Genomic DNA, 23013 nt, shown 5'->3' on the forward strand with positions numbered 1-23013 from the left:
GGCATCAAGCTTCGCCTCGCCCTCGCACACCTCCCGTGTTTCTGCTACACCCCGCGTTGTTGTCAATCGACGGCGCGCAAGAGTTTTTGTTTTCGTGTTTGCGCGTTGCCGTGTCCGGCAAAGCCATGAAGATTCGTTTACGTTGCTACTAGGTTGCACCAGGATCTTCTGAGCATGGCAAAAAACAGGATGGTTACGAAACACTGCCCCAAATGCGAACAACAGGTCAGCATTTCTCAAGTGTGCACAGCAATCCCCCTTTTGCACTTCCCCTCCCAAGTGCACCCTCTTTCTCAACGCTATACACAGCCTACACCTCGGCCTGTTTTGCTAATTTTTGGCAGATGCTCTTTGTTGCCTCTGAAAAGCAATCAGTTGTAGCGGTGGCTACCTATGTTACAAATTGTTTTTGTTGTGTTATATGAACTTGTCGTAGGCGCTGTCGTGTCTTTATCTTGTGACAGTGGAAGGGTCTGATTGCAATCTCGATGTATTATAAATATTCTGTGTTTAAATTTGCATTATTTGTAAGCGTCGTCCTCTTTTCGTTGCGTGCGTGTCTGTGTGCTGATTATTGGCAGGCGCATTTTGAAGCCGCATTACGAAACGGTTTTCGTTCACTGTCGCAGCTGTTGGCTGAAGTGGCTCGTAGGGGTAGTTCGTCTCGCGCAGAGGCGATTGGTTCGCCTGAATGGATGACCTTCGCACTATCTCCAGTTCTTTGATCGTAATGACGCACGTTTGCGCGGCGCACCAAGCGAGGAAGCTGGAACTCGCGAACAAGCTAATTAAGCACAAAAAATATGCGGGTCATCAGGCGTATTAAGTGTGCTCGTCCATCTTGGGCAAATTATCTGCAGCGCCACACACCTCCCCACTGATGTGCAGGCGCAAAGGCTGCGTCGCTTACGCGTTCGTGTAGATCGTGATGTGTTGTACGTTTGTTAGCGTTGCACGACGCTGAAATCAAAATTAAATTCTGGGGCTTTGCGTGCTACAACCAGAGGGACGCCGTAGTTAGGAAGTCCGTATTAATTTTGACTACTCAAGGATGTTTAACGTGCAGTGCACGGCACACGGGCGTTCTTGTATTTCGCCCCCATTGAAATTCGGCCGCCGCAGCCGGGGTCGATTTGATCCCGCGGTCGTATGTAGCATCCCAACGCTGTAGCCACTAATTAAGCCACCACCGCGGGTGAGGCAGAAATTGACGATTGGCAAAGTACGGGTCGGGCTGCCCCCATGGAGAGATGCCTTCCGACTAAAGACTCTCGTCCAGCGACCCAGTTTTATAGCTATTTCGACAGTGAAAGGCAAATGCCACCTGGTCTCAGAGAAATGGAAAAAAATTAAAAAATCGCTATGGTTTCCATAAACCGACTCCCCCCTTGCCTGGGATTGGATGTGCATGGGAACAATACTTTCAGCGGAAAACAAACAGGTGGGGATGACGACGTCAAACTGCCGAGTTCCAAGTCCTCGGAAAAGGAGAGAGAGAGAAAAAAAAAGGAAGCAAAAGCGAGATAGATACATTGTTGCTATGCGACAGACCACAGCACATTTCCTGCTGGCACTTTCCTTCTGACATGCCAGAGCTTAGGAATGTAGTCTGTCGGAGAGAGTTTCGGCTGACAATCAGCTTCGGTTGGTAACCGCTGTGGTAAACGGTGAAAGCGTTGCGTTGAGCGGATTGGCATGCATGGGGTCTGGGAACTCGACGGCCAGCATGTAAAGTCATGATCGAAGTACCGTTAAACACCGCGTATAACGCCGCTGTTCCGTCCCGGGTTTCCGAACATCGAATTTCGCTTCTCGTGCTGCATTCGCCACTGTACTTTCGGGTAGGCGGGAAAGGAATTATATATATATATATATATATATATATATATATGTGTGTGTGTGTGGGGGGGGGGGGGGTTGACGACGTCAAACTGCCGAGTTTGACGGAAGCAAAGCGATATAGATACATTGTTGCTATGCGACAGACCACAGCACATTTCCTGCTGGCACTTTCCTTCCTTCTATATATATATATATATATATTATGCACCGAACCTTAAAAATATGCGAATGCTACGTACCTGGACAGAACCATGACAATGTTGTTTGCCCTCGCTTGGAGATACTCAGATTATTTTTTGCATTGCGCTTCATTACTTAATTAGTCTTCATTAGTTAACCAACTTTTCAAATATTACAGTTAGATGAATGGTGTAAATAAGAAAGTTATAGAGCAACATGAAAAACTCCCGATACAGCTTTCTGTTGCTCAATACGCGCTACGTAAATGTGTTTAAATTTATATATTACAGGGTGTTTCAGCTAACTTTAGCCAGAGTGTAGATATGTGCCGATGCACTCTAAGACGACGCGACCAAATGCATGTTGCTCACTTTAGTATGTAGTGTGTAATGCTATATTTAGTATTTTGCTTAATTAGATAATTAGTCATTATTAATTTACGAACTTCTGCAGCAACGAAGTTAGGTAAAAAAATTTCATTTAGAAAGTTGTAGAGCGCTTTGCAAAACGTCCGATTAGACAGTAGACAGTTTCTAACATTCTATACAATAAGTGTTAGTGTTTTCAGCTTACTGTACATGCTCGCGAAATATATATATATATATATATATATATATATATATATATATATATATATATATACACACCACGTGACGTAGCCGCTTGCGCGCCGTGATTGCAGCGTCTACACACCCGGCTAAATGCTATGTTCGTTTGTACGCGGAGCTTTTGGGAGCAGTGCAATCACGACGCCCAAGCGGGCATGCCACGTGAGTTTTTTTTTCTTTTTTTTATGTATTTCGCGGGCATCCCCGGTAAGCTGAAGAATACTTACGATAGAAAGACATGAACTGTTTATTCGGATGTGTTGCAAACCGCTCTTCAATTTTCTGATTGCATGTTTCTTTTCCAAGCTTCGTTGCTTCAAAATTTGGTTAATTAATCTGGACTAATTATCATATTAAGTAAAATACAAAAAATGGCGTGACACACTACAACGTACATTTGGTCGCGTCATCAGAGTGCACCGGGGCATATTTTGAAACTCTGGCTGAAGTTAGCTGAAACACTATATATATATATCCGTCACACATCCTTCCCGTTCCACATCTTTCAGCAAGTGAAAAAAAAAAACTATAGACGAAGTAAGAATCCCTCCTTGTTTTTGTTGACGTTCAATGTGCTCAATGTTGTGCTCAATGTGCTCACACGCACACACATAAACGAGAGAAGTGAAACCGGGGGCTCGATTTTTTATAATCATGGACTGTTGACTTTATATGGTCATGATATATATATATATATATATATATATATATATATATATATATATATATATATATATATATATATATATATATATATATATATGGTCAACCGGACGCTTGCAGCCCGCCGACAACGTCACGCTATAGAAGGATCGACATTTGGGCGAGTTGGTACTGGTTGAACATCTTGAAGGGGCAGCGCAATACGATTTCTACTGCGAAACTTGCATGGTTATATATATATATATATATATATATATATATATATATATATATATATATATATATATATATATATATATATATATATATATATATATATATATATATAGATATATCATGACCATCTAAAGTCAACAGTCCATGATTATAAAAAATCGAGCCCCCGGTTTCACTTCTCTCGTTTATGTGTGTGCGTGTGAGCACATTGAGCACAACATTGAGCACATTGAACGTCAACAAAAACAAGGAGGGATTCTTACTTCGTCTATAGTTTTTTTTTTTCACTTGCTGAAAGATGTGGAACGGGAAGGATGTGACGGGACAGAAATATCAGCCCGGATCGATATTCGCGATGCGCCACGGGTGTTGGTGGCACCTGTTGCGGCTCCATTTTAGATTATTTGACATGTTGCCTGGAGGCCGTTAGGGCGGGTGTGTTACACGAACTCCGTGAGAAAGAAGAAAAAAACTCTCAGGGTCGACGAAAAATCATAGGCAACGTGTTAAAATCGCAACAAATTAGTCAAGAACGATATCCTGCACTCGACTTTGTCGCTTTATCATGACCTAATTTTGGCGCACGCAGAAAGCCTAACAATAAACATTTTGTCTAGTGAGCAACCGGGCTTGTGGACTTCTTGCGCATATTTACCTGGTGATATTCCATATCGCGCCCTAAGTTACAAGGACGTTAAATGGGAGTGCGACTGGGCTAAACTGCACCAGTAAATCGTTCTTTTGCAATAGCAAAGTGGTCCCTCTTTGCCTTGAGCCAAAGCTCGCTACGTTCGAAAAAGACGCAAGACCACTCAGATCTAGCGCAACGACGCAGTTTAAATGACGCGAAGCTTGATTCGATTTCCGTGAGCCAGCAGCAGTGTAGTGGATTACACGAGCACAGCCTCGTCGCGCATGCGTGCCTGCCCGTGTCGCGAGGATGAAGGCCATGTGCGATGCTTGTTGAGGCAAGCATGTCGATTAGCGGGGTACGCAAAGAGAGGAGTACGACACACACCTAAACAGGTTTAAGGCTTTGGGAGGGAAGCATGTCGATTAGAGGGGCATGCACAGAAAGGAGTACGACACACACCTAAACAGGTATAAGGCTTTGGGAGGGAAGCATGTCGATTAGAGGGGTATGCACAGAGAGGAGTACGACACACACACCTAACAGGTTTAAGGCTTTGTGGGTGAAGCATGTCGATTAGAGGGGTATGCACGGAGAGGAGTACGACACGCACCTAAACAGGTTTAAGGCTTTGTGGGTGAAGCATGTCGATTAGAGGGGCATGCACAGAGAGGAGTACGACACACACCTAAACAGGTTCAAGGCTTTGGGAGGGAAGCATGTCGATTAGAGGGGTATGCACGGAGAGGAGTACGACACGCACCTAAACAGGTTTAAGGCTTTGTGCGTGAAGCATGTCGATTAGAGGGGTATGCACAGAGAGGTGTACGACACACACCTAAACAGGTTTAAGGCTTTGTGGGTGAAGCATGTCGATCATGGATGGAAACAACTTTATTCTGAATCCGGCAAGTTTGACGACCCGGGCTCAGGTCTCCCATGAGGGGACTTCGAGGCCTTGCCTCGTCGCCGCCTCTCGGGCTTGCTGGACAGCCCACTCTTGTGTCTTGAGGTTGGAGCTGCGCAGAGCGGCGGCCCACTTCGACGCAAGAGCCTCCGGAGCTACTGCCATTGTAGCTGATGTAACCCGACACTCCCACAACATGTGTGACAGCGTCGCTCTAGTTGCCTGACATAATTTGCAAAGAGCAGTCGGGTATTGCGCGGGGAAAATGTGCTGCAATCGTACCGGACTGGGGAAGGTTTGTGTTTGCAATTGTTGCCAGATGACTGCCTGGCGACGTTTCAGCATGGGGTGAGGTGGGGGCAGCAACCGCCTGCCTAGCTGGTAGTGCTTGGTGATGTCATTGTACCTGACCAGGCGTTCTCGCGTGTTTTGAGCCAGCAGTTCTGAACTCGAAGAGGCGGTCTCCGATTCTGCGCGGCGGGTCAGTTCTCGCGCAGAGCGGTGTGCTACCTCGTTCAAGTTAATGAGGCCCTCATCGGTGGGGGTGGCGACGTGCGCTGGAAACCATATGATGGCGGTGTTATCTAAGTGCTGTCGACCAGCTTTCCTTAGAATCTGGAGAGCTTCAGAGGAAATGTGCCCCCGCGCGTAGTTGCGAACTGCGGATTGTGAGTCGCTAAAAACTACCTCGCAGAGGGGGTCGGTAAGCGCAAGCGCAATTGCTACCTCTTCTGCTGTTTCGGGGTATTCTGTTGCGACACTACACGCGTGCGTAAGCCGGGAGCTAACGTCTACGACTACCGCCGTGAACCGGTGTTCTCGTGTGTATTCTGCGGCGTCTACAAAGCGCGTAGTCCTCTTTCCACTCAAGGAGCGCAGCAGTGCCTTGGCACGGGCCTGGCGTCGGCCCCGATTAAATTCGGGGTGCATGTTTCGAGGTATAGGGGCGACAATCAGCGTGTCGCTGAGGTCAGGTGGAATGACCTGTTTCTGACCGTGTTGGACGTGGTAGTTGAAGCCGAGTTTCTGCAGGATGTAGCGGCCCGTGGCTGTCAGAGACATGCGTTCGAGTTGAGAGGTTCTTTGCGCATCCACAATTTCCTCAAGCGTGTTGTATATCCCCAGCTGTAGCAGACGAGCAGTGCTTGTGGACTCCGGTAGGCCAAGGGCGATCTTGTAAGTCTTGCGTATAAGGGTGTTGATTTTCTCCCTTTCAGTGACATTCCAGTTGTGGAAGGCAGCCACATAAGTGATGTGACTGATTGCGAACGAGTGTATGAGGCGCATGACACTGTCCTCCTTCATGCCCGTGTGCTTGTTTGTAATGCGTTTGATCAGGCGGGTAGCCGCTGTAACCTTGCCTTCGATTTTGCGAATAGCTTCTATGTTTGACCCGTTGGCTGTTATATGCATGCCTAGGATGCGTATCTTCGGGACTCGGGGAATGCAGGAGCCGTCTTGCGTATAGAGGATTATGTCGTCACATTGGCGCGATTCGGCTGTAGGCTTGGGCCGGCGGCGCGAGCGGTAGACGAGCAGCTCCGATTTCAGTGGAGATAGTCGGAGACCTGTGTCTTGGAGGTAGGTTTCGACTGCAGAGACCGCTGCTTGTAAGGTGCATTCTATCTGACCATCACTGCCCTTGTTGACCCACAGGGTGATGTCATCTGCGTACAAGGCGTGATGGAGGCCATCGATCTGGTCGAGGTAGGCCGGGAGACCCAGCATAACGAGGTTGAAAAGGAGCGGGGATATGACCGATCCTTGAGGAGTGCCGGTGCTTCCTAGTGTATGTTCGTCGGATGTCATGCTGCCGACCGCGAGGGTGACTGTGCGGCGCGACAGGAAGTCTCTGACGTAGTTGTAGCTTCGCTCACCCAAGTTGAGCTTGTTTATGCGGCTCAGGATGGCTGCATGTGCTACATTGTCAAATGCCTTTTCCAAATCTAGACCGAGGATGGCCCGGTTGCCACTAGTTGGGTCATTGATAATCTGGTGGTAGAGCTGGAGCATGACGTCTTGAGTGGAGAGGTGTGACCGGAAGCCCACCATAGTGGGTGGGTAGGCTCCAGTGTCCTCGAGGTGGTGGTTGATGCGGGAGAGGAACGCGTGCTCCATCACCTTGCCAACGCAGGATGTGAGGGAAATGGGCCGCAAGTGATCGAGGCTGGACGGCTTGCCTGGCTTCGGTATCAGGACTGCTTTAGAGCGTTTCCACGCCTCTGGGATGCAACCTGCTCGCCAGCATTTGTTGATGTATGCCGTAAGAGCGGTTATCGAGGCATCATCGAGGTTTCTTAGAGTCTTGTTCGTAACCTTGTCGGGACCAGGTGCTGATTTGCCATTAAGGTCGTGGAGAGCTGCGCGGATCTCTGACTCGTGAAATTCTTCATCGAGTTTCACATTTGTCTCTCCAGTGTAATCTCCGTGTTGAACATCGGGCCGTTGAGGGAAGTACTTGGCTAGCAGGCGTGTCACGAGCTGGTGATCACTCGTGGTAGCCTGTTCCTTGTGCAAAAGGCGTTGCAGGTTTGCTTGCTGAGAAGACTTGCTCTGCGTTTCCCCCAAGAGGTGACGAAGGAGGCGCCACGTACTGCCATTGTGGAGCTGCCCATCGACCGCGTTGCAGATGTCATACCACTGTTGGCGGCTTAAGGTCCGGCAATGTTCTTCCAGCTGGCGATTGATATGTGCGATCTTCTTACGAAGCTTTCGGTTGTGCCTTTGCTTTTTCCATCTTGCGTTTAGTGACGTCTTGGCTTCCCAGAGGTGGGCTAGTCGGCTGTCGATCTTGTCAACCTGGACTTCGGGTGCGAGCGTCTGCGTCGCCTTGTTCATGTCGTCGTTGAGCGTCTCCATCCATGCATCGATGTCATCGATGTTCTCTTCACCTCTCTGTTCAGCTCGCTGCTTTCGGAATTTGTCCCAATCCGTCCATTTGAATAGCTTAGGAAAAGGGGGTGTACCCGCTTGAGGAATTCGTGTTTCTATGATCATGTGGTCACTACCCAGATCTTCAAAGGTATTGCGCCACATTGCTTGAGGGATGTTACGGACCGCCGTCAGGTCTGGTGTCGTGTCCCGTGCCGTAGAGGTGCCCGTGCGGGTCGGCGCCGTGGGATCGGTAATAAGAGTTAACTCGGCATCATGTAGGTCCTGCCACAGGCGTCGACCTTTGGCGGTAGTGTAGCCATAGCCCCAGGCCTCGTTCGGGGCGTTAAAATCTCCCCCGACCAGAAACGGGTTTGCGCCCGCCAAGGCAAGCGCCCCTCGGAACAGAGAGAGGAAACGAGCCCGTGAGTGAGCCGGATTACTATATACGTTGAGGAGAAATACACTGTGGTTGCGTGTTCTATTGGGAAGGAGCTCTACAAGCATGTTTTCCGCATGTGTGCCGCTTACGCTGTGTTCTTGCGCTACTCTCCCTTTCCGAATTAAAATTGCAAGTCCGCGATCAACGGGAATCGGCGAGGCATGCGCAGTGTAACCTGGAAGCTTTGGTACGGTACCTACTGTTTCTTGTATCATTATGATGTCGGGTTTGGGTTGCGCGTGTCGGACGTATTGTTGCAGCAGTGGTTGCTTCTTAGTGAAGCCCCGACAGTTCCACTGCCACACCACGAGCTCGTTAGTGGGGCTGGCCATCGTGGTGCTGTACTTGTGCGTTACCTGAAATAGGGCTAGGGTGAATGACTGTAGGGCCCATGGTGGGCATCATTTCCACGCCTGGGCGAAGGCCTATGTGAGTCTCGATTTTGTCTATATGGACTTCAACCCTGTCTGTTCGAGCAGTGAGGTTATTGACCGCAACGCCGATGTTGCGGATCCCGGTTTGAATTTCTGAAAGCAGCTTCCTCATTTCTTCTTGTTCTTTCCGCCAGTCATTTATCGTGACATGTGCTTTGCGCCAATCACTTACTGCTGATTCGAGGTTCTCGAGCTGTTGAGACTCGGAACTGGCCGCCGCGCGTTTCTTTGTGGGCGGCGCCGCACTGTCGTTACCGTTCGTGACGGGAGTCGGGACTAAAGGAGGTTTAGGTATAGATGGCTGCGCCATGGACTGTTTAATCTCTCGAATTTCTTGGGTTAATTGTAGCACGACCGTACGTAATTGTGCGTTTTCGCGCTGCATTTCTTCTAAGGCCACATCCCTGGGGTCCCTCTTATTATTGGGTTCTGAGGCAGTAGGCACTATTGGAGTCGAGGCAGTAGCTCCCTGAGCCTTGCGTCTCAGCGAGCCCTTAACCGCATCTGCCCAGCTCACCTTGTCAGGTAGGTCCGAATCTTGCTGGCCGGCTTGCTTCGGACGCCGAGAGCTCGAACGGCTACGGCTCGCCCTGGGAGTTTTGCTGCGCGCCCGGCTCCGAGACCTGCTCTGCCGGCGGGATGGAGACCCCGCAACCGAGAGAGACCCGGCCCGGCCTCGAGAGCGGGAGCGGGAGGCAGGTGGGAAATCTTGGTCGTAGGTCTGTTGCTGTAGCTCGAGGGCGGCCTCCGCAGCTGCCCTCTGTCGGTCGCCGCGTCGTTTCTTAACGAGATAGGGGGTCTTGAATCGAGCCTTGCAGGCCTTGTCCGCAGTGGGATGCGCTCCCCCACAAAGGTGACACTTTGGCGTGCATGTGTGATTGGGGTCTGGGTTCGAGGCTCCGCAGCCTCTACACACACGGTCTTGGGGGTTCGGGCAGACGTCCATGCGATGGCCGACGCGTCCGCACTGGTGGCACATGTCAATCTGCTTTCTGTACAAGGTACACCTGAGCATAGCACCCCCGTAGTACACCCACGTTGGTACTCGGCCACCATCGAAGGCGATGATGACCGACGTGGTCTTGCTGAGTCTTTTGGCCGCTAAGGCACTGGGGTTCCTCTTGTTGACGATATTGAGGTGAATGTCTTTCGCGTCTTCTTCGAGAGGAATGCCTCGGACGACTCCCTTGACTGTATAGTCGGGCGCAGTTTCATATGCCCGTATCTCGAACTTGTGTCCGTCGACCTCAAAGCTGTCGAGTCGGCGGTACCGTTCTGCATTAGGAGAGTGAGGAGTACTCACAACGATGATATTTTGCTGAATATTTGGGCAGACAATGTCTTCCGTGGCGTCTTGTGGAGATACGTTTGCCGCCCTATATAGGGCCGAAGCGAGGCGGACGACCCCGACTTTTGCAACGTTCAAGCCGCCCCGTGGCCTGATAACTACTTTGTGGTGATCACGTGGAAGAGTGGGCATCTTCCCTGCCTTCAGAACTTGCTGCTTGTGAGCGCGCGGGCCTCGCTGCGCCTTGTTCGTGTCTCCAACGCCGGTTTGGGAGGCTGATGCAATGTTAGGGTTAGCGCGCTTGCCCCAAGGAGAAAGTCGTTCACGCGGGCCAATGGTGCACCATCCTGCTTCTTCGGAAATCTCGGTGGGTGAGATGTCAGTTCCTGCAACTTGTATTTCCATGGCGGCTTGAAGAAATTTGACGCGCAGCCGTAACTGCGGCTCACGTAGCGGCCGGAGCCCTAAGCTTAGCAGTAAGCTTAGCTCGGCGGTGCAGCTGCTCGGCAGAAATGGTCCAATAAAGCGGTGAAAATGCAGGTCCCACCTTGAAGATGAATATCGGTAGAGTCAGGATAACTTGCGGGAGATGATGGTGCAAAATTACAGAGATATATTGCATAAACACTGCGAAATCATTTACGAAAGACAGAGCCGGCGTGAAGGGCATCCGCTCCCTTCGGCTTCTTCTTCCTTGGTCGCATGTCGATCAGAGGGGTATGCGCAGGGAGGTACGACACACACCTAAACAGGTTTAAGGCTTTGGGAGGGAAGCATGTCGATTAGAGGGGTATGCACAGAGAGGAGTACGACACACACACCTAACAGGTTTAAGGCTTCGTGGGTGAAGCATGTCGATTAGAAGGGTATGCACGGAGAGGAGTACGACACGCACACCTAACAGATTTAAGGCTTTGTGGGTGAAGCATGTCGATTAGAGGGGTATGCACGGAGAGGAGTACGACACACACCTAAACAGGTTTAAGGCTTTGGGAGGGAAGCATGTCGATTAGAGGGGCATGCACAGAGAGGAGTAGGACACACACCTAAACAGGTTTAAGGCTTTGGGAGGGAAGCATGTCGATTAGAAGGGTATGCACAGAGAGGAGTACGACACACACACCTAAACAGGTTTAAGGCTTTGTGGGTGAAGCATGTCGATTAGAGGGGTATGCACGGAGAGGAGTACGACACGCACCTAAACAGGTTTAAGGCTTTGTGGGTGAAGCATGTCGATTAGAGGGGTATGCACAGGGAGGTGTACGACACACACCTAAACAGGTTTAAGGCTTTGTGGGTGAAGCATGTCGATCAGAGGGGTATGCACAGGTAGGTACGACACACACCTAAACAGGTTTAAGGCTTTGGGAGGGAAGCATGTCGATTAGAGGGGTATGCACAGAGAGGAGTACGACACACACACACCTAACAGGTTTAAGGCTTTGTGGGTGAAGCATGTCGATTAGAAGGGTATGCACAGAGAGGAGTATGACGCACACACCTAACAGGTTTAAGGCTTTGTGGGTGAAGCATGTCGATTAGAGGGGTATGCACGGAGAGGAGTACGACACACACACCTAACAGATTTAAGGCTTTGTGGGTGAAGCATGTCGATTAGAGGGGTACGCACAGAGAGGTGTACGACACACACCTAAACAGGTTTAAGGCTTTGTGGGTGAAGCATGTCGATTAGAGGGGTATGCACGGAGAGGTGTACGACACGCACTTAAACAGGTTTAAGGCTTTGTGGGGGAAGCATGTCGATTAGAGGGGTATGCACAGAGAGGTGTACGACACACACCTAAACAGGTTTAAGGCTTTGGCAGGGAAGCATGTCGATTAGAGTGGTATGCACAGAGAGGAGTACGACACACACACCTAACAGATTTAAGGCTTTGTGGGTGAAGCATGTCGATTAGAGGGGTATGCACAGAGAGGTGTACGACACACACCTAAAAAGGTTTAATACTTTGGGAGGGAAGCATGTCGATTAGAGGGGTATGCACAGAGAGGAGTACGACACACACACCTAACAGATTTAAGGCTTTGTGGGTGAAGCATGTCGATTAGAGGGGTATGCACATAGAGGTGTACGACACACACCTAAACAGGTTTAAGGCTTTGTGGGTGAAGCATGTCGATTAGAGTGGTATGCACGGAGAGGTGTACGACACGCACTTAAACAGGTTTAAGGCTTTGTGGGGGAAGCATGTCGATTAGAGGGGCATGCACAGAGAGGAGTACGACGAGTGACGCGCCTGCGCAGGTGCCCGTGGCGTGCAAGAGCTGCCCGTGCGGCCACGAGTTCTTCGCGAACCGCAAGTCGCGCGGCGTGTCCGAGCAGAGCAGCCAGCGGCCCCGGCGACGCACCGAGCGGGTGCGCAAGGAGCGCCAGAGCTACCTGACCGCGCTGGTGCTCGAGCAGCGCGCCGCCGCAGCCCGGGCCAAGCGGGCGCGGCGCAACGGCAGCCGGCGCGGACGGCCGCCCGCCAACCGCAGCTCGTCGCACGACTCCGGCGACGAGGCCCGCAAGCTGAACCGGCCGAGGTGCGGGCCCGCCAAGCCGGCCAAGCCCGTCGGTGAGTCTCTGTCCGACCGGGGTCGCCTCGAAATAATTAAGTGAATCGCGGGGCTTCACGTCCCGCGACGCTACGCTCGGGCTGTGAACAAACGTGATCTCCACCACTTGTCTCTCATCGCGATGACCGATGGCGTCACCACAGGCACGGCGCTCTTTGGCCATGCCTGGCCTTCGCGCCACTGAACAACACATTCATTCAGATGGTGTCAGCACGATGTCACCGTTCCATTGCAGCGAAATCGATATTTTTTTTAAAGATCGAATCGCGGAATCGCGAGCTTAAACTTTATTGTAAACGGAACAAGCAAGTATTCCCAAAAGTGGTGGAAATAAGCTGAACCCACTGCAGAATGCTAGCTCTACGCAAAACTTTAGCGCGAACGAGCATTATAGGGAGCAGATATACGATGACGTAACAGCGCGTGTTGGCAGCCGGAAGTAATGTTTAGGTACGCGGAGGTAGGGGCTAGAGATCGAGGAAGGAGAGTAGGATATGGTGCCTGAGCAATGTTGTGAAGGTTTGCGCCTCCTAAGTTCTTTTTCGCAATAATACGTCACTATACACAATTAGACTAGTAAGTCGCCGTGGATGTCTCATGATTACGGAAGGCGAGGTGTCCCTGCTGCTGCTGCCTTTCTGTCGTTCGCGTTCGGCTCTTTATTATTCTCGGTGATTTCCCATTCGTGCAGAACCTGAAATGCCCGACGAGGAAGAAGAAGACGTGTTCGCCAGCTGCACCCAGGAACGCCTCGAGCTCTACGCCACCATCCTGGCCGACATCAACCGCAAGCTCAACTCGCAGCTCTTCCATCAGCAGCTTTTATGATGGCCGGAAACCGCAGGACTTTCGCAGTTTACCCTTACCTTTACTTCGCTATTTGACACCGCCGTGGTGTTTCCGTGCCGTTCAGTGGTCTGCGCCGCGGGACCCGGTGGCGTCAGCACGTGGTTGCCCACCTTTGATTGGTGCCGCGCTTTGGCCGGAGCGACGCACGCAGTGGTGCGCTGTGAGATGCTGCGCGCGTTATAAATAAGCGTATGATGTGTGTGCGGGCAGGGTGAGGCCCGCCGCGGTGCCGCAAATCCCATACTTCCGAGTCACCGCTATACCGTGGACCACGGCCAAAGAAAGCTACGTGGCGCGCTGGTGAGCGTATAGTTGACCTCAAAATCAGCACCGTCCTAAAGATTCGCGACAGCCTCGGTCGGGACCACGGCCCAGATAATGTAACGGTTCTGTTGCAGTCCTTTTTCGCGTTTCGTCAAAGGTCCGAGCGGTGCACCACCTACGTTACCAAGACCGGTCATTCACAACCAGTGGATGATATGAATAGATTCAGCCAAAGGGGAACCGTCAACGTTATACCAACCCCGAACCAGCGCCGCCTCGCTGCCATATGGGGTTGAAATAGAGAGGGTATGCAGATTCTGTTAACTCGGTTGTTCGGCTCAAAATGAGCGGTTGAGTATATGTAATCTAGGATGAGAAAGCCTGTCGACGACGCACGGGCAGCCATCAGCAACGATATCTTTCGCTTTCAACAACTGCAAGGTCACGAACGTCCCGCGATGTCGGGTCAAATTGCCGATGCCTGTCACCACCGTTTACGAAGAGACTGTATTGAGGTTGCTCATGACTGGTGTCGCTCCAAGTTCAAACTTCTGTGAACAAATGACATGGGCGGACGAGCAACGACCACGGGATTCTTCTCACGGAATGCGGTGCTCCTGATTGCGACTCGTTGCTACAGTGAGCACATTTTGCGTTCGTCGTCGTTGTTGGTGAACGCTTGTGAACGTGGGCTAGCGCGCCGAGTCAACGTGCTGTACGTGGGTGCGTTAGAATCTATGGTTGGATGTACGGCGTGTCTAAACGGTGTGGTTCGGTGACGCCTCTGTGAACGACGCAGCTTCTTTGGCGTTCTCTATTGCATGGTCGCCCTGATGCTATATTTTCACGTCATATGTTTCACGTCATATGTTTCACGTCATTGCATTGTCTATGTTTTGTTATCCCACCCTGGTCACATTCTAGGGTTACGTATATTGTTGCAGCCAATATTTTGAGTTTTCGCTTTCTTTTTGTAATCTAGCTACTTGGTACTTCAAACGGCTTTTTGTCAAGCATGAGCGGTTTGATTTGCCAAACATGTTGCTGCTGTTTTCTGTACATCTAATTAACCAAGCACTATAGTGATTATCGGCACTATAACAGAAAAATTCCAACAGAAAAAAAAAAATGAAAGGGATCTATAGCCTCGCATGTTGCCATTGTCGTTTGGGTAAACTGAAGAAACACTATAGCTACATGTCCTTGAGCTGGAAGTGCGGAAACAGTGTGCAAACCTACATTCACTACTGTCAAATGGGAAAACAAGGTGTATGAGATGACATCTGGGGCAACAAATTGATGTGCTTGCTTCCATCGCATAGCCTCCGAGATCGGGTGACGCGCACGGTCGCGACCCGCCCGATATCGGAGACCATGTTTGGCTTCTGACCCAACATACCCACCCGCGAGCCTTATCACTCATATTGCGCACTTTCTGTTGTAGCTTAGGCCAGATTAGCTGGGATGGAAGACGCTGGTGCCTTTTCTCCGAAAATACTAATAATTAAACAATCGAGGACCAGACTGGTTGAAGAGCAGTGGCGTCTATATATACTGATCTTCCGCCGTCACGGACGGACAAATGTACAAAACAAAGCGAGGCATTGTTAAACGTTGAGGTCGTTTGCTGCAATCACAGTTTGAAATGCATGTTAGCCTTCGTTGTTTTTGTTATAATTCTTTTAGAATACCTTGGCTTCAGAAACTTCCTTGCAATATCCTGCGTGGACAGCGTTAGGGATTTTCATCAATTTTGATCACTGTTTTATATTAAAAAATGGTGGCGGGACGTCAGTGATAGACTCGAGCCAATGTGTGTACGAAAAGTTAAATGAACCGAGTGGCACTTATGCCAGGTCTCAGTGTTGTTCCCGCGCACTGCTGTGGAAGCTGCCGGTCTAGTCGGTGCGTAGACCGAGCCCCAAGTGACGCAGCCGCTGTTGTGAGCGTTCTCACAAATACTCTCTAAGATTTCCATTCGGAATGCATCATGTGTATGCGGAGTCGTAGTTATCGCAAGTTAAAATCAATTTGTCGATCCGCTTCTAGCAGCAGTGAAGTTCGGTTTGGCTTGGTTTATTTCTTCTAATGGTGTGTAAGCCGTAAAATAGTTTACACCCTTAAAAGCGGACGAGGGTGTAAATATGTCCAACTAGCACTTTCACACAAAAGGGGTGTAACGCTGTGAGTTGGACAGATTTACACCCTTATTCACATGTAAGGGTGTAAATCTCACTAACTCACACCGTTGCACCATTTTTGTGTAAAGGTGCTAGTCTGTCAAAATTACACCCTTATTCACTTTTAAGGGTGTAAATTAATTTACAGTGTACCGACTATGGGGGATTGGCCAAGGCTCGGATGGAATTAAAGTCGTTTAAGTCTGAGGCTGGCGCTTCGTTTCTTTTAAATCGCGCCCAGCTTCCACAGCGGTGAACGCCACTAGCCAAATGCTGCAAAGTGTACGAATGTAAAGTGTATGAGTCTGAAGCGGCACACTGTGCAATACAGGGGCGGTTATTACGATTCTGTTCCTTCATTCGAGCGGGATGTACAGCGTTCAGTGGGAGCGGATGACCGGGGCTAAACGTCACGCTCGCCGTGTTTAACTGTTTTGTAATCTGCGCGTTGGAGAAGGATTGTGAGAGTCTGTTGCTTGCTTGGACACCTCGGATCGTGGTTTAAAATTGAACCGCTCTGGAGAGGAACAGCCTCGTAGTACGGCCCCGTGGTATACGTCGCCTTGTTGTCTAGGAGCCGCACTTTTTCCCTCGCGGGAAGTCCTTTTTATTTCCCTTTCTGTATCTACCGTGCACGACCCTTTCCCTCAGTGATGAAGCTGGCCGTGACGCAGACTTGTGGCCACTTGCAGGTAATTGACCAGTAGAGCACACTCAAATACATGTGCAGTGAAGTACAGATATTGGGTTTAATAGAGTGATAATAGAGCATCTCTGGAACCGCATTAGTTCACGAAATACCAGTACACCAAATAGACACGTGCGCAGTGGTAGCGCCGGTGTCGCCATCTTGTGGCTGACGTCACAGAAATATAATTGCAGTAGTACCTATTCACTGGTGCGAAGGCTTTGGTAGCAGCAATCATTAGCCTATAGGGGATATCTTTTTCTAAAAAAAAAAAAACTTTCTGCGAGAACCATGACGAAGCAGAAAAACATGAGAGCATCACCAGGTGGCGCTACCAGCTCTGTTGGTGCAAGGAGCCTTACGCTGGTGCCGTCGACGTCTGTGGTGTTCTCGTATTGCTGACATGATAGCATCTAACAACGCCGAACAGAGACAGGAAGTCCTGCGCTGTGTTGTACTTTTCTCCCATTCTGTGCTTGTATGTGCTGAATGCTGGTCGCATTTCTGCGACATACCATTTGACAGAACTGTCCACTTTGCTGTGTGTGGCCAAGAGGGGGTGTTTGACTTGATCGATCATTAAACGCTGACTGGTGACACCTGTAATTGCGTGCATTCCTCGACAACTCTCGGTTGGCCTTTTTGGCCGGTCCTGCGCCTGCGGCTGCTAGCGCCTTGCAACTCTACGATATAACCTGTCTATAGGTGTTGGCGCTGTGTAGCAGTGACTTCGATTGGGTACCGTACTTTCGAAATTATGTTTCTCGCTTTTTGTTAAAATCGAGAGGCGCTGCTTTTGCTAGCCGCACCGCACCATCGACAATGAATGATTAATGACACTAGAAAAGAAAGTCAAATTTTTACTGACCGATTCAGTGAAAACATTATTTGCATTTCTTCGGCAGAACAGCCAAGACAAAAATTAAGGTCATTAAATTTTTTATCCAGAATCGCGATGCGGTTGACATTACTGATGTCACGCATTCCGGCCGTTCTATTTTTAGGCAGAAGAGATTCCGGAAAGTTGCCGACTTAAGTGTGTGCTTGCTTTATAATGCACTGTTATGCCCCCCTATCGTTAAAGAAATGTCCGTGGGCAGACGCTGTCGTAATCTGTGACGTCAGTGGATGCGTGAACTTCAAGGGGGCGTCGCCACCCGTACTTCTTTCATATATTTTTTTTTGCGTTCTTTCTGGCTCATCAAGCGTGAGACCACGGTAGAGATTGCTCCTGCGCAATCTGCCAATCCACTAAATAGCAACTGAAAGCCAGGTTCGAGTCCTAGCACCCCAGTCACACAGCTAGGGCACTTTCTATCGCGGTTGGCTCGCTTACACAAGTTGCAAAAGAAGGAGCCAATTGCAGTCGAGGAATTCCATCTCGGATGGGCTCGATCGCGACCGAAAGTTCCGAGTCTGGCTGGAGTATAAACTATACTTTCACAACTCATCGTTTAGTGGGACAACCCGCCGTGGTTGCTCAGTGGCTATGGTGTTAGGCTGCTGAGCACGAAGCCGCGGGATCGAATCCCGGCCACGGCGGCCGCATTTCGATGGGGGCGAAATGCGAAAACACCCGTGTACTTAGATTTAGGTGCACGTTAAAGAACCCCAGGTGGTCAAAATTTCCGGAGTCCCCCATTACGGCGTGCCTCATAATCAGAAAGTGGTTTTGGCACGTAAAACCCCATATATTAGTTTAGTGGGACAAGGTTGATTGTAACTGAATAAAAATTAAAGGCATACATTTTTTAAACATTTCATATTGAAGCCACAGCGCCGGTACGCCAGTGTAACGTCATCGATTTCAAGTTATATTAAAGCAAAGCATTCTTTGCTTCTTGTGAGCTGCGTTTCATGCTTATAGCAGGCAACGTTGTGGAAGCTACCATATAAAGCCTCACTGCACCCGTTTCGCAGTGCAGTGTTTGTTTTGCGACGTTTTCTACAGAATTGATGCTCCATACCGTGTGCCCCAGGTAACGCTAGCCAAGCGGTTCAACGCAAAAAAAAAAAGGAAAGACGTATTAAAGAAAAACAAAAACACGGTTCAAGATAAATTTATAAGAGCTGCGGTGTTAGGTCGTCAAATGTCTGACAATCAAACGCCGTAGGTTTTACAATCGCATCTTGCACCGTGTTTTTTCATCGACGAGCTTGGCCAACGTTAGCTGGGACATACTACGTAATACAACTATTACTTGCGGGTGGTAAAGGTACGTCAAGTTACGATTTGTTTATGCACCTCTGCACTTCCAGTATGCAAAATTAAGTATACGACGCGAGCACAAAACAGTGCTGGCTGTGGCCGCTGGTTGCAGAAACGTGCAGCTCCATCGATGATAAATCGTTCGATATGATAAATATAATCATATCTGATAAAGATATGATCGAATATGATTGATATTCGATGATAAGTAGTATCTGCAACGCCTTGCACGTTATGAAGGGACACCGAAGTGAGAGAAACAATTTTAGCTGCATTATTAAATTGCACGTCTAAAACACCAGGGAAGCCACTTTCACCGTGAAAGGATGATTGCTATAAGCCACATAAGACAGAAAAACGAAAGACGGGCGGCCAAGCCACCTCGATGTTTACGCCCCAGTGCGCGGTGACGTCATGAATTTTGACCGCGCCTGCTCATGGCTTGGTCGTTCTTTTTTTTTTTTTATCGATGAAGGTGGATTACATTGTATCCTAAAAGAGCCGAGAGTCGAACTTAGCAAGCTTCAAGAAAATATCCTGAGCCACCGTAGTCCAAATACGTGAGAAATACTTTCCAATCCATGGCGTCACACAGACGTACCGGCGCTATTGTTTCGGTATGAAATTCGAATAATGGATCTTTGAAGTTCATTTACTGTTTGAATAATTAGCACTATACCGCGAAGTTAACGAAAGTAGAGTTTCGAAATAATATTTTATCAGTAAAGACGGACTTATCATTTCTATTTCTTGTCCCTTTAAATACGCCGGATTTTGCGACATAAAACGTATGGTAGTGAATCCACTTACGCGACACATACCTATATCGTTCAAATGTGACGCACTATTTATTCTCTATTTTTTAGAATGTGAGTCGCGAGAGGAAAGCCAGAGCGATGTCAAATGAGCAAGGGACGTGGGCACCTGACCTCGCTCCGTGCGACTTTTTTGTTTCCTCGAATGAAGAAGCACATGAAAGGAGTGCGATTTCGTGACGTAGAAGAGGTGAAGTAAAAAAAAAAAAAACGAGAGAGGCGCTATCAGGCCACCAAAACAGACGAGTTTGAAATATTTTTCGAAGAATGGAATCGCAGATAGATGTATTAAGTGTAATGGAGAGTACTTCGAAGGTGATAAAGTTGCTTTGTAAAAATTAAATCAATAACTTTTTAAAAAGAATTCTGATTACTTTTGGGTGGAACCCCCTCTTATAATTGCTCTCTGCTTTCGTCAGAGTAAACGTGCTTGCGCAACGACGTGTTGGCGTCCGTCGTGAAACTAGACGAGCACAGCGCCAGCGCCCACGCCACTTGCATCAGTACGCAGTTCCGTGAGCGCCTCCGGGTGGAAATGGCGAAGTTGCCTAGAGGTGAGCAAAAAACTTCAGCTGCTAGAAAGCAGCCTCGTAAGGTCTTTCACAATCTTCGGCTGCTTAAACTTGCGAACAGCTGAACTGTTTCGTGGGTCTGGCCGTATACCGTCCTTGTCGAGAAGTTATCTCAGCACAAGGGCTTTAGACTCACCGAAGTGGCACTTCTTGGTGTTTAAAATGAGACCGCTTGTGGAAAGCTCGGCTGAGATTAGTCACATCTTCTGGCTCGGATTATACCAAGTGTCCCATTTGAAACCTCGGAGGATATAAATCGCTCGAAGGTTGCTGGGGCATTACATAACCGAAACGGCATGACGGTAAACTCAAAGTGTGCGTCAGGCGTTAGCAAATCGCTCTTTTCTCGGTCAGACGGGTGCACCGGCACCTGCCAATACCTGAACTGGTTAGGTCAACCGGCGAAAAGTACCAGGCGTAGTGAAGCCTGTCAGCATGGATCGTCAATGTGAGGTAAATGATATACATATTTCTTTGCGAAGGCATTGAGGCGGCGGTAGTCGCCACAGTATTTCCGTAAGTTGTCTTTTTGACTATTACAACAGGAGCAGCCCAAGGACTGCAAGACATCTGCATAATGCTTTGATACACATGTCGTCGACTTGCTCGGCGATCATTCTTTCCGTGGGAGATACATGATAGGACTTCTGACGTATCGGAGTCGCTTCGGTGGTGCATGCGGGATTCCGGCAACATCCGAGGACGCTCGCCTTGAGCTATATAAAAGACTGAGGCGTAGCAGGCAAGCACTTCCTAAAGCGCAGATCTTGCGCGGAAAACGACAACGACTTGTTTATCATACGTCGCAAATCAGCCGAATAGTTAGGCATTGGTCGACTGATGTCCGAAGACGCTGCAACTGGTCGTACATCAATTGTGGCTTGCTCCTCAAATGGTCCCGATTTAAGCCCGGCAGGCAGACCAACCGGCTCCGTAGAAGCGTTCACTGTCGAGATGAAAGAGCGCCCGTCAATGCTTTGAACAATAGATCGAGGGACCAACACATTCTTCTTAATCGCGTTATGATCTGGCTCGACAAGAGCGCTGCATGAAGAACTCAAGGGACCAAACATGGCCGTCCGACCAGGCAGTAACATATCTTCAGACAGCGAGAACACGTTGGCTTGATCGGTCTGCAAATCATCAAGTAAGGCGATTGGCAACGTGCTTCTCAGTAAAATCTCTCCAGTCCCGCAGTCAAGTGTAGCGCTGCATTCACGTAGGGAAATCTATGCCTAAAATAGCATCACGAGATGCGTGGACGAATGCAGTGAACTCGGCTCTAAAGGTTTGCTCTCCATTCGCAACCAAAACCGAACAAAGACCAACAGTGCGCAACGTTTTACCTCCAACTTCACGAAAAGTTTTTTTGCGATCCCACGCGAACATGACTTTGTCCTAAGCGATCTTCGAAGCGAAGGCTCATAACCGAAACAGCGGCACCAGTTGACAGGAGCAGCAGCATTTACACCGTCTGTACACACGCACACCTTATTCTTCATCATAACATCAGCCGGAGGAATCGCCGAATCGGGTCGGCTGCAGGTTGCGCTCGGACACGGGATTGGTACGACCACTTTGGCCGGAGCGTTAATTAGGGGGACGCTAGCGTTAGGGCTCGCTAATCTAAAACTCCCTATTGACAGGGCTGGGCAAAGATACTTTGCAGTTGCATTATATTACGATGCAAGATACTCGGGCAACAAGTATTTGAGATAGAGATACAAGACACTACCGCAAATATTGTATTCGATACGACGCTTTCCATTTGTGTCTGACGATGCTTCGATACACTCACAAATTTCTTATTATAGATCTATATAATGAATATAGCAGCAAACGCGTACACACAAAAATTTTTGCTTGGAAATTTCGTGACACCGACCAACCTTGTTTCATTTGAATGAAATGTTTGTTAGTATCTCAAAATCTTTCTTTCTTGCTCTAGGTATAATGTATTCATTTCGAAACAATTTATCGGGGTTGCTTTAGCTGCTTAACATGATAGCTCTTCATAAGCTGCGTTGTCAGCGTTTTTTGCTGCTCGCTTTTGCAAGTGATGGGAGTCGCTGCTCTGCTTGCTGACCAGCTATAGCGCGCCGCCATCCAACTACGAGAACATCAATAAGAAACCTCTGCACGATGTCACAAATACGGCTGTGGAGTTTTACCTCGTCCATAAACATTACCGTTTACGCAATACCGTATCACGGGAAGGGTGTACAGCAGAAACAACGCTGGTGGCGACATTTATTGTGACGCGTCGTGCATACAGAGAGCACATAAGTAGAATATGAGAGGTAATTTCAGCTTTATCTGCTGGCGTAAAGCGGTCGTTAGCGACATATTCATTTATTCAGGTGGCTTAGTGGCATCATTATCACCTTGAGAAGCGGAGTTCAGCCAACGTTTATGATGATGCGAACGTTTGTGATGTGATAGCCAGTATCTTGTACCTTAAGGTACACGATACATTCTTTCGTGTACCGAAAGTACGGATACTGATACACGTATGGCCGGATGTATCATGATACAGATACAAGATACTCAAAGCGTATCTAAGATAGTATCTAAGCTACATGTATCTTCAATACTACCCAGCACTATCTATTGACTCCAAACGGCGAGGGCGCGTCTTCGTGTGCATGAGCCGGGTACGCCGAAAACCGTGGCGCTGGCCGCGGTCGGCGGGGACAATAGCGTGCGATATGTTCTCGGAAACCGCAGGCGTAGCAGACAAGTTGGCCGTGGTTGAAACTAAATGGAGCAGGTGT

At 49.0% G+C, this 23013-nt stretch overlaps 1 protein-coding gene across 1 annotated transcript; it reads left to right on the forward strand.

Moving 5' to 3' along the window:
* LOC135902781 (UPF0547 protein C16orf87 homolog) lies at positions 1 to 17249 on the forward strand. Its single transcript, XM_065433024.2, has 3 exons — positions 1 to 225; positions 12349 to 12661; positions 13354 to 17249. Exons 1-3 carry the CDS (start codon positions 175 to 177, stop codon positions 13488 to 13490), a joined length of 501 nt encoding a protein of 166 aa, XP_065289096.1. The 5' UTR covers positions 1 to 174; the 3' UTR covers positions 13491 to 17249.
* The last annotated feature ends 5764 nt before the right edge of the window (positions 17250 to 23013 follow it).

The sequence above is a fragment of the Dermacentor albipictus genome, chromosome 3 (genome assembly GCF_038994185.2).
Source record: "Dermacentor albipictus isolate Rhodes 1998 colony chromosome 3, USDA_Dalb.pri_finalv2, whole genome shotgun sequence".
NCBI lineage: Eukaryota > Metazoa > Arthropoda > Arachnida > Ixodida > Ixodidae > Dermacentor > Dermacentor albipictus.

Bases quoted from the DNA above. Each gene is read 5' to 3' on its own strand.
- LOC135902781 (XM_065433024.2), top strand. From the start codon at position 175: ATGGCAAAAAACAGGATGGTTACGAAACACTGCCCCAAATGCGAACAA. The intron at 226-12,348 runs GTCAGCATTTCT...GCGCCTGCGCAG, and splicing joins GCCCCAAATGCGAACAACAG to GTGCCCGTGGCGTGCAAGAG. The intron at 12,662-13,353 runs GTGAGTCTCTGT...CCATTCGTGCAG, and splicing joins CAAGCCGGCCAAGCCCGTCG to AACCTGAAATGCCCGACGAG.